Source organism: Dendrobium catenatum, unplaced genomic scaffold (genome assembly GCF_001605985.2).
Source record: "Dendrobium catenatum unplaced genomic scaffold, ASM160598v2 fragScaff_scaffold_1679, whole genome shotgun sequence".
Taxonomy (NCBI): Eukaryota; Viridiplantae; Streptophyta; class Magnoliopsida; order Asparagales; family Orchidaceae; genus Dendrobium; species Dendrobium catenatum.
The window spans coordinates 72631-90825 of NW_021320141.1; the positions used below are offsets into that span (position 1 = coordinate 72631).

An 18195-nucleotide genomic window follows, 5' to 3' on the forward strand; every position below is an offset into this window, starting at 1 on the left:
TTCCGGCTTGATTTTTCTTCGAGATTCGTGCTCAATCAAGATAATTTTTTGATGATATATGACTTCTACTAAGAGCTTATGGACCTTTTAAAATGATTAGGAAACAAAGACCACATGCACACTTCTCAGAGTTTCCACTTGGCTTGAATTAGACTAGTCTTTAACATTGAGAATCTATTACCTTATGAGAGAATCAAAATATGGAATTTTGGAGACTTTCCATTTTGCATGTGAGCATGTTGTCCATACTCAAATGCCTTCTCTACCAATATTCAATGTGGTGGGTTGTATTATTCCATTTGAAACTCCAGAATATGCTATTAATAAGCAATGATTTCTTATATATATATTGGTTAAAACCCACTGAGGGGCCTACGCGTTAATACTCAAAAAAACGGTTATAAAGTCCTTAGAAGGATCATCTAGCTCCCTACTGCTCAAAAGAGCTACAAGAGAAATCAAAATAAAACCTAAGAGCCGGTGATTCCTTTTTCTAAGATTACAAAAAAAATATAAATAAAAATTCGGGCTACAAGTAGACAGCATCCAAAAAAGGAAGATGCTACACCACTAGCTCCAACTTCATCTTCACTCATTACCAAATTTCAAAGTAGACTTAACCATAATAACATGTGTTATTGGAATGTGTTTTATCATATTTTCAAGCGGTTTCCCATGCATGCTGTATGTTATTATATCTTTAATAATTTGTACATATATAAACTAATTCAATGGCAGAGACCATTTCATTCGATATAAATCATAATTCATAAATACACGTTTAGAAATTCTATTGTCAAATTTAGGCAATGCATCTACTACTCATGCCCGTGTAAGTAACGCAAACGTACGCAATATAATAAACAGAGAAATTACTTTTTGATATTTTTGGTTCAACGCTGTGTAAAAACTTATAAATTTTCAGCTTCTTCCTCAACCAAGCAGAGTTAGAGAGAGAGAGGTAAATTAAAAATTCCATCCATTATAAAAGCTCAATTAATATCCTCCTTAATCTGCAATATCCAGTTATCAATAATTTCTCTTAATTTCTCTCTCTGCATTTCCTTTCCTTCCTCTCTTCTTTTAAAGATTCACAACTATGATTTCTGCGGACACAATGCGCACTGTCGTCGGAATAGTCGGCAATGTCATCGCTTTAGGACTCTTCTTCTCTCCATTGTAAGTCATGGCATCTCATAATTTCTCAAAATTGGACCTAGTCCTTTCTTTTATATTATCAAGAAAAAAAATACTCTCTTAGTTTTTAATTATTATTAGAATATTTTTTTCTATTTTATATGACTATTATTGAATTTTACTTGTGTTTTGGGATTAGGCCGACATTTATTAGGATATGGAAGAAAAAATCAGTGGAGGAGTTCTCAGTTATACCTTATGTAGCGACACTTCTAAATTGCATGTTGTGGATGTTGTATGGGCTACCCATTGTGCACCCAAATAGTACCCTAGTTCTTACCATAAATTGTGCTGGGACTGCCATAGAGATTTGCTATGTCATCCTCTACCTAATCTTCTCTGACGGGCCAAAGCGACTCAAGGCCCTATTGCTCTTCTTTGGTGACTTGGCATTTGTCGCTGTTGTCGCTATTATCGTGCTCATCTTCTTCCACACACATGATCGTCGCTCTCTTATTGTTGGTATCCTATGTGTTATCTTCTGCATCATAATGTATCTCGCTCCTCTCTCCGTCATGGTATGTAGATCAAGCTATAGACACACATAAATATTAATTGCATGGACATGTATGCATTTTTACTGATCTTTCAGTTTTATTTTCTCTGGTACAGAAAATGGTGATACAAACGAAGAGCGTGGAATACATGCCTCTCTCTATATCGGTTGCATCATTTCTTAATGGGCTTTGTTGGACCATCTATGCTCTTATCCGCTTTGATCTATACATTACAGTAATTAAAACCTCTCTCTTTTCTTTCATGATTAAAATACTAATTTATTAGACAATATTGAATAATTTGAGAATGCTAGTTAACTAATTTTTATAATGACTTTAATTTTTTGTTGCAGATTCCCAATGGTCTTGGCCTATTATTTTCCATAACTCAATTAATATTGCATGCATTATACTACAAGTCGACCCGGAGACAAATTGCTGAGAGAAAATTAAAGGGTGAAGTGGGGCTCACTGATGTTGTCATCGATGATAGCACGAAGGAGTCGTCTATTATATCTTCTCAAAAAAATGAAGCAACAACAAATAATGAATAAATATAAAAGTGTTTTGGTGTGAGACTTTTTTCTTTTTCATTTCAACATATTAAGTGAGATGGGAAGTTATTGGATTGTGAAGAGTGTTACTCCCATTAAAACAAAGAATTATTTGTATTTTTTTTCAAGCTAATTCTAAATTATTATTATTTTTTTCATTGTTTTGCTTTTTTTTTTCTTTGAATATGGCATAGTTGTTCATAACCTACTTTTTATTTTCTTATGAAAGAACAAATATCAACTATTATTAAATTGAGCAAATTTTCTTTTCTTAAGAAAAAATATCTTAAATATTTTATTAGTTAAAATTGTGACACATGAAATGATGCAAAGAATAGAACATGATTAATAAAGAACTGAAAAGTATGCATGAGATAAGAATTACTTCTTCAACATGATTTGAACTTATGTGTAGGAATCATAATTCCCCATATTATGTAACTTGAATTTCACCTCTAACCAAATATTTATAACTTAGGGTCCGAGCTTGGGGCACATATGGGTGTAGAATAAGGATAAGGATAAGGAGTTGTATAGCCTCTCGAGCTGGGTTATTACATGTGAACCGAGTCGATTTTCATTTTGGTCATTCGGGTGGATGTTTGACTATACATTTAGTTTCCTATTTCTCTAATGTTATTGGAATGATATTGCAAAAAGAATAAGGGAATAAAATAATAAGTAAAGTATTGATTAAAATATTTTCTTACATGCTTATTTACTAATATACCTCCAACAATCAAATTATTTTTTTCTTTTGACAATATCTTTTTGTGCATGTCATCAGTTTAGCGATCTAAAAAAATATAAGGCTAGAATTAATATGTGAATGCTCGTTCTCACCTTTGATAACCCAGTAATTTTCTCTTGCAAATTAGAATAGGAACCCTAAATAACAAGATTAACATTTCAAATGATGATCTTATAATTCACATTTTGAGGAAGCTGAAGAGGGAGTACGGTCATTCTTAAGAAAAGAGGACAGAGAAGAAAGTAAGAATTGATGATTTTAAGATCAAGGAGGTGGACTTAGGATAATCTTATTTTGGCAAGTCCTCCAATTATTGAGCTTTCCTTTTCCCCAATCATGATAATTAACTAATTAATCAACTCTCTTATGATCGTTCTTTGTATGTTGAACAAATTATTGAGAAGATAAATGCAAATAACATTCAAGTAATTCTTAGATAAGTTTTAAATAAAAATTTGTTATATTATGATGCAATTCACTATTTAACTATGATGCCCTCAATGAGGAAATACATATTAAAGGGTGCTTGCTAAAAGATTGATGTGGAGCTCAAGGAGAAAGATGTTGATGATGGCTTAGGAGATATAAAGGTTGGCTAAGGAGAGATAAATATCATGTGATTTAATATTGAAGAATCTGTCACTGAACTTGACCAACCCTATATAGAGTAACCAGATATTGAGAAGCCAAGGACTAAATTGAGGGAAGAGGCATTTGAGTACTAAGGCTGGCCAAGAGACTATTGAAAGTATTACTTCTTCTACTTCCTTTGAAATATATTTTATTTTTATCTATCAAGAATTCTTTCTTTTAATCTTTTAATATACCAACACCAAAGCTATCTATTTTCTTTTATCAATAACAATCTCAGCGGAGTCAAATCTAATAATCAAAACACCAATATCAATCTCTCATTCATTGCTCCAAAAATCATATATAATACTCATGAATCACATTTATACATTTTATCCTTCCTTTCGCGAGTGCTAAAGAATAACTATAAGGTGAAAGAAATAAAATAATAGTAACATGAAGAATCCTGGTCAGCCTTGCACCATGATCCTCTATCTTGATCTAAAATCATTTGAACCATATATAATGAGCTAAATAACCCAGCAGGTCACTAAATCCTACAACTGAACTCAAAGTACGATAAAAAAGCATTATGCATATCATTAATTAATTCATAATAGTAGCAGTCACTATGATCATGAATCTGTGTAGAAACAGAAAAACTTATATGTAGTAGTAGTAAGATATGTGAAATAGTAGAACAGTACAATACAAAAGCCAATAAATTAAGACGTGTGTTGAATCAATAAAGCATTCATCATAGCAATACTATTTAATCAGTAAGAAAATCATATAAATCGGAAAAACCAAAGCCTCAATGAAGACCATCAAAATTATATCAAGACAATAAAATTATATAATAGTCTACACATGCTATCCGACTATTTTATATTAACATCCAATCAATATCATAATCACATGTTCAGCATATGACATAATCAGTAACAGTGAATTAGTAAACAATAATCATATCAATGAGTCGGTATCATATTAGTGAAACAGTAACAGTATCATCAATAATGTTAACAGTGACAGTAGAGCAATACAATAATGATAATATTATATTCATAACGTAACAATAAATCAATGATATAATAATAAGGTTGTATATTAACAATGAATTAGTAACATGCATTCTAGTAAACACACTAAATAAGTAAGGAGTTCTGGATTGCACGATATTTTTCTAGTAATTAGCAATTAGTAAGTTAGTAATCGTTGACTCAGTAAATAGATCGAGTCGTCACACTTTGTCCGTCGGCACAGTAATAACACCTTATAACTATAATCAGTGAATAACGTGAAACAATAGAGGATAACATCAAACCAAAGCATTTAAAAAAAAGCCCATCGACCCATCATTCTGTATATTTCAGTCAGTCTTTTGCTAATATCAGTAATTCACCAACCTTTACTTATTTTCAAACATTATTATTATCACATTATTATAACATTAATAATAATTAGGTATTACCTACGCGCAAATCCATTTTCATTTATAATGCTTGTATTAACAATATGCTTTGTTAAAAATACTGAATTTTTTATTTAGTACTAATCATACAAAATATAATAACTTTTATTTTACCCAATGAAATTAAAAAAATGATTCAATCAAAATGTCTTGAATAATCAATACTGTGATAAAATTATGTGGTAAAAGTTCAATAAACACAAAAAAAAATCAATTTTGGGGAGAATCAATCAGTCAAAACAAAAAATCTTTGAAAATAAAAATATGGAATAAGTCACCTACCTCGTTCTAAGAAATTCTCGTAAAAGTGGCAAAGCGATCCAACAACCAAAAATCAAAATTTCTCTTTTCTCTCTTCTCCTTTCCTCCATTTTCTTTTGGTTCTTTCTCATGCTAGCCTGCGCTAGCAACGATGAGGGAGGTGAGAGAGTAGTGAGCAGAGAAAAATATACATATAAATATATCTTAATGGTAAAACACAGCACCGTAGTGCCACCACACAATGTCGCAGCGCTACTTGTTGAACCCAAAATTATTATATATAGAACATATTCTTCATGCTGTGGAGGTGATTTTTGGCGCCACTGCACCCGAAAGCCTAGTGTCGCAGTGCTTAGTTTAAACAGAAATTCATATTTGCATTAAATAATCATTTTTAGAAATTACATGCTGTCACACCTTGCCTTGAGTAGTACAACTGATGTTTTATAGTTTTTAGCATCTCCAAGAAATATCATTGAGATGACAGTTTGCTAGGAAAGTCACTAACTTGCCCCTTTTCGGAAGAATCCCAAGATATTCACAACTTGACTTCGAATTCGCTGAAGGAACTACTTGAAGTTTCCCTCCTCAAGATGCTTAAGGAGTTAACTTTTGAAGTTAGCTCTATGGAGTCACATTTATGAATTTCATAGATGAATATGAAATTGATAAAGGCAACTTCTTCAATAGCTGGTTGAGACTAGAAAAGCCACTACGGCTCTCCATCAAGAAATCACTTCAAGAAGGAGGTGTTTGGAGTAGGGGTGTCAATTCGGGTCAACGGGTCGGGTTCTGGTCGAACTCGGAACTGACCCGGCACTGTTCGGGTCAACCCGACCCGACACGAATGACCCGAAGTTGAACTAAAATTGCTTATTTTCGGGTCAAAATAGGGTCAATCTTCGATTTTCAGGTCAAAATCGGGTCAATCTCGGGTTTCCAAGTCAAATAGGAGTTTTTGTGTCAATTTTGGGTCATTTTCGGATTGCTGGGTCAACCTAAACCTGACCCGATTTTTAAAACGAGTTGATTTGTTGAACACGAACCCGACCCGTTTCGGATCTGGGTTGACCCTAACCTGATTTTTTCGGATCGGATTCGGGTCGTGTCGAAAATTGACACCCCTAGTTTGGAGTCTGCTAGATCAAGCCAATTCTTATCAAGTACTGAGTTTCTATTTAGAAAACTTATTGATAGCGGGAAGACTCCTCGTGAAGTGTCCTCAGATTCTGCTTTACAATTTTTCCTTATTTCTTTTCTCTTAAGTGAAGAGTCTATCACTAGTCGCTCAATACAATTTAATAAGTACATCGTCACAACTAATTGTTGTGGTAATAAATATAAATTGTCCTTCACAATTGCCATTTTTTGAAAACATTTCAAGTGTCAATATACTTGTTTAAAAAATATAAAATCAATCATTCAAAAACTAAAAGAAAATGAATTTAAAATTCAAATTTTAAGAATTTAAAAGATGGGTATTTAATACTGATAGGACCTGCTTCATATCCCGAGCCTTTCTTTGGTTACAATTTGAATTGAAGACCCTTTGGATCTTCTTTATGCTTCTATGGTCTCTTCACGATTAATTTTTCAGTGCGGAGGCCGAACGCCATCTAGAGATCACCCGAATGTGCAACGTTACCCCTTACTCGTACTGCGGCTCCGTACTGTTTACATGGTGCATTCTGGTTGATCTCTTGATGGCGTTCCACTCTATAAAGTGTATGAGTATGTCCTAACGCCATTATGAAGGATGAGATATGATGTTATTTAGACCAATTCCATCTCGACATGTGCTTTCCACTCTATAAAGATTAGACTGGCATAATGACTTTCATTGGAGTTATCCCAATACAAATAATGCATGGCTTATTTGTGAGCATCATGCACTAGTAATTTACATGAGAAAAAAGAGACACTTCTGGTCTATCTTATTATTCTCTCTCTTTTTCTCCATTAAAGCCTTTTAGGGCAAATTTGTTTCATTGTCCTTCAATTACATGACAACGAAAGAATTGGAGAACAAGATAAAGAGGTGGAAGGATGAATATTAGTTCATAAAAGATGGTTGATAAGTAGCCAGTTTTAATCAAGTTGATGACATTCTTGAAAGATAATGTACATACTCCTAATCATTTTATATTTAATATTATACTGCTCATTTCAATTAAAATAACATATGAAAACATAATCAATGAAATTTTGTCATGAACCAATTAAAATATTTAGGGTGACGATATCTATGATATATAAAAATTTACAAAGTTCATCTAATAAAGCCTGCATCTTGTTCCGTTCTCCTCGTGCTCCAAGTTTCATGTACCCTATCACACTAGTTAGAGCTGGTCATTCTTAGGTTTAGGCCCCAATATTGAAATTTACATATCACCTCTTTCCACTACCTTCTATAATAAGAGGGAAATTATTAGGTTCAGACACCGGACGACATCTGGAGCCCAATAAAAATACATCACATCACCCCCTACTCTGTACTGAGCTCTGTATGAGCTCGGTACTCCACAATACTGAGTTCGGTACTGGTCAGTACAGAACTCAGTACTGCTCGGTACTATGGAGTACCGAGTTTAGTATTACTCGGTACTCTGAAGTACCAAACGATAACCTGTTTCCGATGTCCGAACCCAATAATCTCTCATAAGATGTGTGTCTCTTCTCATTCTACCTTTGATGGGTCCTTCATCCAATAGGCCTTTATTTAGCCATCATTAGTCAAGGCTATGAGGAGAGGCTAGTCTTGTATATAAAAACCCTAAGACTCATATAGGTACCCTTAAAACCCTTAGACATGGGCCATAGTGCTCCCTTTAGGAAGTCAAAATGACAATTGATAAATATTATATATACCATTTGCACACATCAACATCCGCAAGCCTAGTTGTGACCATATTAAATAGATATCATTTTATTTTATTGTCATCACATTATAGATTGATAGCAGTTATTTTGTCAAATGATTTCAATATATTTAGTAACTTCTTATGCTTGTCATACTTTTCATCATGATTTAGTAAATATACATTTTTATGATAATATATTATATTTTAAAATCGTGAAAAAAAAAAATCAAACTTGTCCTTAATCTATTCAGCCAAAATTCCTTTTGATTAGATATTATGGGGAATAAGGTAACAAGAAGTCAATTTCTAAAGCTGAAATTTTTGGAGATTTATTATTATTATTAAAAGTAATAATAATAAATCAAGTAAAGAGATATTTTTATTCAAGAATTTTAAATTTAAAAGAAAATAACAAATCATGTGAAGACTATTAATTATTTATTAATTTACTAATGGTCCTTAGATTTTAGAGTATAACTACAAAGCGGGCCATGCATGATGTTGTTATTATTTATTTAATAGTTTGTACATACATAAACTAATTCAATGGCAATATACCTACATTTTGAAAATCTCTTAGTCTCATGGCCGTGTGAGTAACGAAAATTTGCAATATAATAAATCAAAAAAAGCTCAACGAGAGTCAATAAAGAGGGAAATTATTTTTTATAATTTTGGTTCTACGCAAAGTAAAAATTATAAAATTCTAGCTTCCTTCCCAACCACACATACTTAGAGAGAGAAAGAGATTAAAAATTCCATCATTATAAAAGCTCAATTAATCCTCTTTAGGATTCACTATCAAACGATAAATAATTTCTCTCTCTCAACTATTGCTTTCATTCTTCTCCTCTCTAAAATCTGTGGGCATGGTTTCTGCTGACACATTGCGCACCGTCGTTGGCATAATCGGCAATGTCATCGCTCTAGGACTCTTCTTCTCCCCATTGTAAGCTATAGCATCTCATAATGTTCAAAAATTGAACCTAGAAATTCGAGATAAATAAAGTCCTTTCGTTTTATTTATTAAGAAAATACTCTCTTTATTATTATTATTATCATATTTTTCATTTTATAAGAACATTATTGACTTTTACTTCTCTTTTGTGTTTAGGCCGACATTTATTAGGATATGGAAGAAAAAATCAGTTGAGGAGTTTTCAGTTATACCTTATGTAGCAACACTTCTAAATTGCATGTTGTGGATGTTATATGGGCTACCCATTGTGCACCCAAACAGTACCCTAGTTCTCACCATAAATTGCGCTGGGACTGCCATAGAGATTTGCTACGTCATCCTCTACCTAGTCTTTTCTAACGGGCCGAAGCGAGTCAAGGCCCTATTGCTCTTCCTTGGTGACTTGGCATTCGTCGCTGTGGTCGCTATTATTGTGCTCATCTTCTTCCACACACATGATCGTCGCTCTCTTATTGTTGGTATCCTATGTGTTATATTCTGCATTATAATGTATCTCGCTCCTCTCTCCGTCATGGTATGTAAATCAACTTGTGCACATATATAAATATTAATTGCATGGGCATGCATGCAATTTTAGTGATGTCGTGGTGTTACTTTGTGTGGTGCAGAAAATGGTGATACAAACGAAGAGCGTGGAGTACATGCCTCTCTCCTTATCAGTTGCATCATTTCTTAATGGACTTTGTTGGACCATTTATGCTCTTATCCGTTTTGATCTATACATTACGGTAATTAAAATCTCTCTCTCTTTACTTTCTTCATTAAAACACTAATTTATCATAAGATGTTGAATAATTTGAGAAAGCTATTTAATTTTTTTTTTGTAACTTTAATTTTTTGTTGCAGATTCCCAATGGCCTTGGCCTATTATTTTCCATGACTCAATTAGTATTGCATGCATTATACTATAAGTCAACCAAGAGACAAATAGCTGAGAGAAAGTTGAAGGGAGAAGTGGGGCTCACTGATGTTGTCATTGATGATAGCGTAAAGGAGTTGTCTATCATATCTTCGCATAAAACTGAAGTGCCATCAATTAGTGAATAAATAAGAGAGATTTTTGCAGTGAGGTTTTTATTTTTCTTTTTTTAACATATTAATTTAGGTGTGAAGTTATTTGATTGTGAAGGGCATGTTAATCCCATTAAAACAAAAAGTACATATTTGTATTTTTTTTATTTAATTCTTAATTATTATCTTTTTTTCAATGTTTTTAGTTTAAATTTGGATATGGCATAGTTGTTTGTACATTGGATTTTATTTGCTCGGTAAAGAATTTATGTGTTACAGCAAAAAAACTTTCAAATATCACACCCAAACTTTATTAAAGATATTGTGTGAATAGAATAGAGATAGGGCAAGAAAAATTTCTATTGGAGCTTCAATCTTCTCTAAATGTGCATGCTTTAATTTCCTAGATTGCTTGCTTAATCTAAACTCTTGTAGCATCTTAAGATTAAATTTTAAAAGAATCATTTATTTTAATCTCTTAATTAATCAATAAGAACTTTTATGAATTCATCAACATAAATCAATCTAGCGGAAGAAACTAAAATCATATGCATCAAAATATAAAATTATATTCATCTCTCAAGATTTATGTATGTATAATAGTCAAGCATTCAATCCATGTATTCTTCAGTCTATCTTTTAACTCATAAGTGAATAAAATTAAATAAAATATATAAATAAAATAAAACTTTGATCCTTAATCTTTCCTCACTCTAATGAATCTTGGCCCCTTACTAAAAACATATAAAATCACTAAGTAAGCTAACAACTCAGTATGTTATTAGAACTTACAACTGAAATCATTGCAAGATATTAGAAACATTATGCATATAACATTCAGTCCACATAAGTAAATCCAACAAAAGTAACTAAAAATTATATACATCAAAATATAAAATTATATTAATCCCTCAAATTTTATATATAATAGTCAAGAGTCTAATTCATGCATTTATCAGTGTATCTTTCAGCTCCTGACTATAAAAAAATAAAATAAAATAAAATATGGATCTCTGATTTGTCCTCACAGCACTAAAACTTGACCCATTCCTAAAAATATATAAAATCATAATGGGCTAACATCTCAGTAGATTACTAGAACTTATAATTGAAATCAATGCAAGATACTAGAAATAATATGTATACAATCATTCGGTAAATATAAGTAAGAATATGAAATTATAAAGGCATATATATAACTAATCATGAGATAGGTCAATTCAGTGAATGATTAGTAAATAGTCAGTAATAACGAGGGCTTTAAAAAATTGGGCCGTGGACCGTACCAAGTCCAACCCTGCTCAACCAATGAAAACTTGTCTATAAGCAAATCCGGTTCGATCCTGAAGATGCGGTTGTGTATAAACCGGCCAAGAAACGTGAAAGAATCGTATTGCGAACGAGGTTGAACACAATACTGATGCCTTTTCGTAAAATCGGCTGGTTAAGGATTTTTTATTTAAATAATTAAAAAATTTAATATTAAATAAATATTAAACTTATTAATTAATATAAATATTATATTTTAACATCTTAAATAAGTATTAAACATATATGATTAAATATTACTTCAGCATTCTCAATGCTCATTACTGCCATAATGACTCTATCATGAGTAAAAGCAAAAAGCTATATAACCTATACAAAATGCAAAACAACAGTACAAAAGTTGGTTCTTTACTTTGCAGTATACATTTACAACACAGTCTTTTTTTAAAATTTTATTAATTAATGTTTTAATAAATATGAATAATATTGTATTTTGGAGTTGAGTAATGATTTATTTTGTTTAGTTGATAATATTAATTTCAATATGTTTATTTTAATAAATTTATTATATAGTGTATAGAACTATTAATAGTTTGATAATATGAAATAATAGTTTTTAATTATTGGGGAAATTTAAATTTAAAAAAAAAGTATATATATTGTAGATTTTTATCTAATTTAGATTCTATTATATTGTAATGTGGTACATGATGAATGATAGATGTTATATATAAGTAATATAGATTTTAATAGGTTGTGAATTTTTTATAGTAATTTATATTTAATAAATTATATCTAAATTATTAATATAAAATTAGTAATTAATTTATATAAATTAAATATGGTTAGTAATAATTTCATGGTATTATGTTGAATGGTTTATTATTTTTTAGTAATATTATTATGTATTTATAATATGTTAATTATATTTTACATTATCCATTCTCGACGATCAGACCGGTTGAACCGTGAACCTCGCTTCCTTCTGTGTTCGTTCCCCCGAGTCTGATTTCACTACAACTTGAGTATAACTATAATATCTCGTAAGCAGTAATGTCAATAATAACGTTTCAACTAAGCAATAGCAGTAAGACTCTATTATTTTATATTTATTAGTTTAGATATAGAATTTTTTATCTTACTGATTCAAAAAAAGTGTATCATGTGCATGATCATATGCATATGCAAGCAATATAAGCAAAATAAGGCATCCAACTATCTATGGTATTTTACTTGTATCCAAACCTATAGGTCAACTTTACAGGAATGTCTTAATCATATCAATCTTATTTTTACATATCAGAAGTTATCGCTTCCTACCATTTTGTGTATCATATTATATCAATATGTCTCCTTATGCTTCCCTTTTTTATCATTTAGGATTACATCAAAAATCTTATTTTTTTAAAAAATTCATCTGTCCACCCTCTTGTATAGGATAACATGTCTCTATCCTACCTAAATCAATTAATTATTTTTTGCCATCCTTTTTTTATATATACACATTTCATAGTATATATAACATAATAAATAAGTGATATTATACTCAATATTCAACTCATTTTATCAGTATAATAATATAAAATATACATATGAATCATGAATAGTGACATTCATTAAAAAATTTAGTAAACTCGTTTTGACATATATATTATCACAATGGATGAATTAAAGCAAGTATGCATGTCATACACTTGTATTATGAGGTTTTTACAATTATTTTTCTAATTTTAATATTTATCTAAAATTTTCAAATTAGGGCATTTCATCCAAAATACAAAAATACCTGATAAAAATTATATACATTTCTATCATCATGTATAGAATAATTAAAAATATAACATACTAAAACTTACACATTAGAATTTTACTAAAAACTGGGATATCATAACTTTTATAAATTATAACAAAATTAACATTAAGAAAAAATAAAATAAACTAAATCATTGAAACCAAATATAGGAATTAAAATTGTAGCATACATCGAGAAGAGTAAATTTTTCAATTGGACCAACTGGCAAAAAATGGTTCTATAACCCTTAAACCTTAGGTTATCTCTCCTCTTCCTCTCTTTTTCTTCACATTTTCCATTTTTGTTCTTCTCTAACTTGGGAAAAATGAAAAGGGAAATGGCATTTGAGAAGTTCTATAATTATGAATGAATATTTTATAATAAAACATCTTAAGGATACAAATAATATTAAGTCATTTGTTTAGTTTTAAATAAAAAATTTATATAAATTCTTGTATATCTAAAAATTTGAGATTCAAAAATTATGAAAAAAATATTCATCAACTATCCCAGTATGTCTTGAAGACTCAAGTGAAATCAGTTTACAAAACATACGCCCAACAATCTCCAAAAACTCACTTGTACCAACACGTGTCAATTCTTAAGAAATTATAGTTAAATAAGAAACTTCTTATTTTCCTATCTACACAGCTCATAAAATTAGAAAAAAAAATATTATAATTAGTGCACATCGATATCTATGATATAACAAAGGTGATTTAGAAATTAGAGTTATAATTACTCCTAAAATATTATTTGATTGTTATTAGTTAAAACATGACTTAAATAAATTTAAGGGTCATTACAACTATCTGGCTCTCTATTTATTGCTTTGAGCCCGAACATTTCATATGGTTAAAGGATATAGATACAGACTAACACATGTATTTAGTAGTTTATAATCTCATAATGTTATTCTACATAGTTGAGCTAATGAAGTCACTAACCTGAAGTGATGTAATAGTCAAGCTATAATGATGAGTCACTTGCTAAAAGGATCGGAGTTCTTCAAAAACATATAACGGGCTTGATTTTCTAGATGTGAACCTGGTTAATAAGTAATAAAATCCCTTTCTATATTGATTAATAAACTATTTTCTTTCATGCTTCTTTAATGATAGATCCCCATCAATCAACTAATTTTTGACTTTTGATTACATTTTTTCCACATCATATCTATTTAGCAATTTTAAGAAAAAAAAATTCTAAGGTTGAAATTATTTAGAGAAAGCTCCTTCCCTCCTTTGTATAATTCTGCCACTTCTTTCTCAACCAGAGAATGGAAACCTCAAAGAACAAGATTAACATTTGGAATGGCGATCACATCACCGATCTTTTTGGAAAGAGAAAGAGAGAGGGTGGTTCTTCTATAAAGATGGATGAAGAAGATGTTACGAACAAAGAAAGAGAGGAACAGTAGAAAGAAACGGAGGGAAAGTTCTGCTATGATGAGCAGTTTTCATTTCATAATACTTCTTGTACAATACATCCTCTATTTATACAATTTGTATACTAACTACTGTCCGTACATTACAGCTGGCATTATAACAGAATTAGTTTCTTGATTTACATTATGTCTAATACCCTCCCTCAAGCTAATGTTTTCGGTAGAGGAGATTAGCTTGTCGGACAGCTGTTTGAACCAAACGGAGGAAAGCGATTTTGTGAATAAATCAGCTATTTGATCTTTGCTTGAGATATGATGAACATGTATTGTTTGATCTTTAATGCAATTTCTGATAAAATGACAGTCTACCTCTATATGTTTTGTGCGAGCATGATATACTGGATTATTTGCTAGTGCTATAGCTGATGTGTTGTCACAATATAAAGAGGTAGGCATTTGTTGTTTGCAGTCTAGTTCCTGTAACAGTTGTCTTAACCAGATGATTTCGGTGGCAGCTGATGCTAGAGCTCGATACTCTGCTTCTGTAGAAGATCTTGCAACTGTTTGTTGCTTTTTAGCACTCCAGGAAATAAGAGAATTTCCTAAGAAATTGCAAAAACCTGTGGTTGATTTTTGATCCAGTTGATCTCCTGCCCAAAGAGAAAGCTCTTTCCCTTTAAGAGATCCAGTTGATCTCCTGCCCAAAAAAATTCTAAGGTTGAAATTATTAAGAGAAAGCTCCTTCCCTCCTTTGTATAATTCTGCCACTTCTTCCTCAACCAGAGAATGGAAACCTCAAAGAACAAGATTAACATTTGGAATGGCGATCTCATCACCGATCTTTTTGGAAAGAGAAAGGGAGAGGGTGGTTCTTCTATAAAGAGGAGGATGAAGAAGAGAGTGAGAATTGAGAATTTTAAGACTAAAGAGGGGTCTTAGGGTCCTCTTCTATTGGCGAGGCCTCTAGTTGATGAGAATTCTTGTTCCTTGACCATGCTAATTAAGGAATCGACGCCTCCCATATCTGATCCACCTCTGGCTGAACCAATTACTAAGAAGATAATTGTCAATGATTAAAGATTAGCCTTTTAAAAATGAATTATTGAGATAATTTATAAGTAAAAAAATTCTTGTTTTTTAGTGCAATTAAGAATTAAAATGAGAGAGCTTCTTGATGTGGAAGTGGTTGTTGAACAAGCTGCTTGTCAAGCCTGAAGATGATGATGTCAGTCGGGGAGATATATATATATATATATATATATAATAACTTGACTTTTTTAATATAATTTAAGATAAAAATTTAAATTCCTGTTTAAACTAGAGCTTAGTGGCGCTAAGCTAGCTTGTGATCCTACGGTAATGAGCCTTCGGGTGCAGCGGTGATAGAAATCGTCATCGTGACATTGAAGTCTCTGTTCTACAATAATTATTGATTCAACATGAAGCATTGCGGCACTTGGTGGTGGTGCTGGGGTGCTATGCAATAAAATCCAATTTTATGTATATGTTCTCCATTTCTCTCCACTCACTCGTCGCTTACGCTAGCAGCACAAGCTTGTTGGGGAACGAGAAAGAGAAAGGGAAGGAAGGAGGTGAGAGGAAGAGAATTTCAAAATTTTGGTCACCAAATCTCTTTACCGTTTTTACAAAATTTGCTAAGATCGAGATAGATGATTGTTATCCTATCTTTATTTTAGAAGATTTTTATTTCGACCCTCCAACTTCTAAATTAAATTTATTGTATTTTCTCCTGATTTAATGAATTTCGAATGTACAACTTTTTATATGTTATAGTATTGATTACTCTGAATATTTTGACTAGATGATTTCATAATTTCACTGAGTAAAATAAAAATTATTATATTTTGAACGATTTGCAAATAATATAAATTTTGATATTTTGATATAGGTATTTTTAATACAAGTATTGTAAATGAATATGATCATATGATTGAGTAATAGCTAGTTGTTACTACAATTATAATATTTTGATACTAATAATATGTGAAAACAAGCAAAGGCTAGTGAATTACTAACATTGGTTGAAGACTGATTTATGTATGCACAAGATTATGAGCCGACGGTCTTATATTTAAATATTATAGTTTGGTGTTATCCTCTACTGATTTACTTAATTAACTGATTGAGAGCTATGAGGAGTTATTACTGAGCTAATAGTTACTGATTTAATAACTACTAACTATTAAATAAATGTCATACAAGTCATAAATTAAGCGTGATTATTGGACTGCTGTCACTGCACTATTTTACTATTCTATAATTATTATTTTATTATTACAATATATTTTACTGTTACTGTCACTAATTTTATGGATATTAATACTATTACTGATATTACTACTGATTCACTATTACTATGACTGATTCACTATTTATTGAATTACCATTTCTGAGCATACAATTCCTATATTAAGCAAGTGATATAAAATACTTATTTAAATACTGATAGAATGATTGAATCTCATGTGTATACTGATTTGATAGTACAACATTGCTATAAATTCCGACAGCTTCCATAAATATTTCTTTTTTATTGATTTGTATGATTCCTTACTACTATGATGTATGATTTGGAAAGTATTGTTTATTGCTTATTTGATTTGACATTCATACCGATTCACTAAGCTACGGTTATACTATTTCTATATTGTAATATTTTATTGGTATATATTTGAATCATATTGTTCTACTATTTTAAAAATTTTATTGCTATTGCATGTCATTTACAATTTTTGCATAGATTCATGACATGTATATTATTTATTTATCTTGCTTTGAGTCCAGTTGTTGGATTTAGTGACCTGTTGTATTATTTAGCTTAGTATATGTGTTTAAAATAATTTTAGGTCAAGAAAGAGGATCAGAAGTATGAGATTAATCAGTTACGGGATCCTTCAGGTTTTTCTATTATTTTATTTAGTTCTATATAATTATTCTTTTATAGTAGAAAGCAGATAGATTATATGATATGATTGTATAACTCTTAGCTATTGCATATGAGTTTTCGAAATAAGAATATAGAGGTATATTGATATGTTGATTAATATAATGGTTTTTGTTGTTAGTTTATTATTGATAAAATAAAGTTAGATAGCTCTCGTGGTCATTACAGTAATTATTAAAAGATAAAGAGAACAATTCTTCTAAATTTAATTATGGGGTATGATAATATAGAGGTTGTAGAGGTATATTGATATGTTGATTAATATAATGGTTTTTGTTGTTAGTTTATTATTGATAAAATAAAGTTAGATAGCTCTCGTGGTCATTACAGTAATTATTAAAAGATAAAGAGAACAATTCTTCTAAATTTAATTATGGGGTATGATAATATAGAGGTTGGCCGAGCTAATAACAAAGAGACTATGGCTGAAGTGGATATGCTCTTTGTAAGAAAATTAATTAATATGGAGCTGAGAACTAGGGGTGTCAATTTCGGGTCACGGGTCGGGTTCGGGTCGAACCCGAATTGACCAGGGTGGAAAACGGGTCGACCCTAACCCGACCCGGGTAGAGAAACGGGTCGAAAATCCGAACCCGGACCCGACCCGGCGGGTTGCCGGGTTGA

General features: G+C 31.0%; 2 protein-coding genes across 2 annotated transcripts in view; both read left to right on the forward strand.

Moving 5' to 3' along the window:
• Positions 1 to 1099: 1099 nt before the first annotated feature.
• LOC110116739 (bidirectional sugar transporter SWEET4-like) lies at positions 1100 to 7003 on the forward strand. The gene is made up of 5 exons (XM_028701347.1): positions 1100 to 1179; positions 1337 to 1715; positions 1810 to 1929; positions 2048 to 2227; positions 6905 to 7003. The coding sequence occupies exons 1-5, from the start codon at positions 1100 to 1102 to the stop codon at positions 7001 to 7003; spliced, it is 858 nt and encodes a 285-aa protein (XP_028557180.1).
• Positions 7004 to 9037: 2034 nt separating this feature from the next.
• Positions 9038 to 18195, forward strand: part of LOC114581367 (bidirectional sugar transporter SWEET4-like) — a 22812-nt gene continuing 13654 nt past the window's right edge. Inside the window, exons 1-3 of the mRNA XM_028701348.1 lie at positions 9038 to 9117; positions 9283 to 9661; positions 9756 to 9875. Coding sequence (XP_028557181.1) covers positions 9038 to 9117; positions 9283 to 9661; positions 9756 to 9875 — 579 coding nt within the window. The remainder of the gene's footprint in view (positions 9118 to 9282; positions 9662 to 9755; positions 9876 to 18195) is intronic.

Coding starts and splice junctions, on each gene's coding strand:
- LOC110116739 (XM_028701347.1), top strand. CDS start 1,100: ATGATTTCTGCGGACACAATGCGCACTGTCGTCGGAATAGTCGGCAAT. Junction 1,930..2,047: donor GCTTTGATCTATACATTACA/GTAATTAAAACC, acceptor TTTTTGTTGCAG/ATTCCCAATGGTCTTGGCCT. Junction 2,228..6,904: donor TATCTTCTCAAAAAAATGAA/GCAACAACAAAT, acceptor TTAATTTTTCAG/TGCGGAGGCCGAACGCCATC.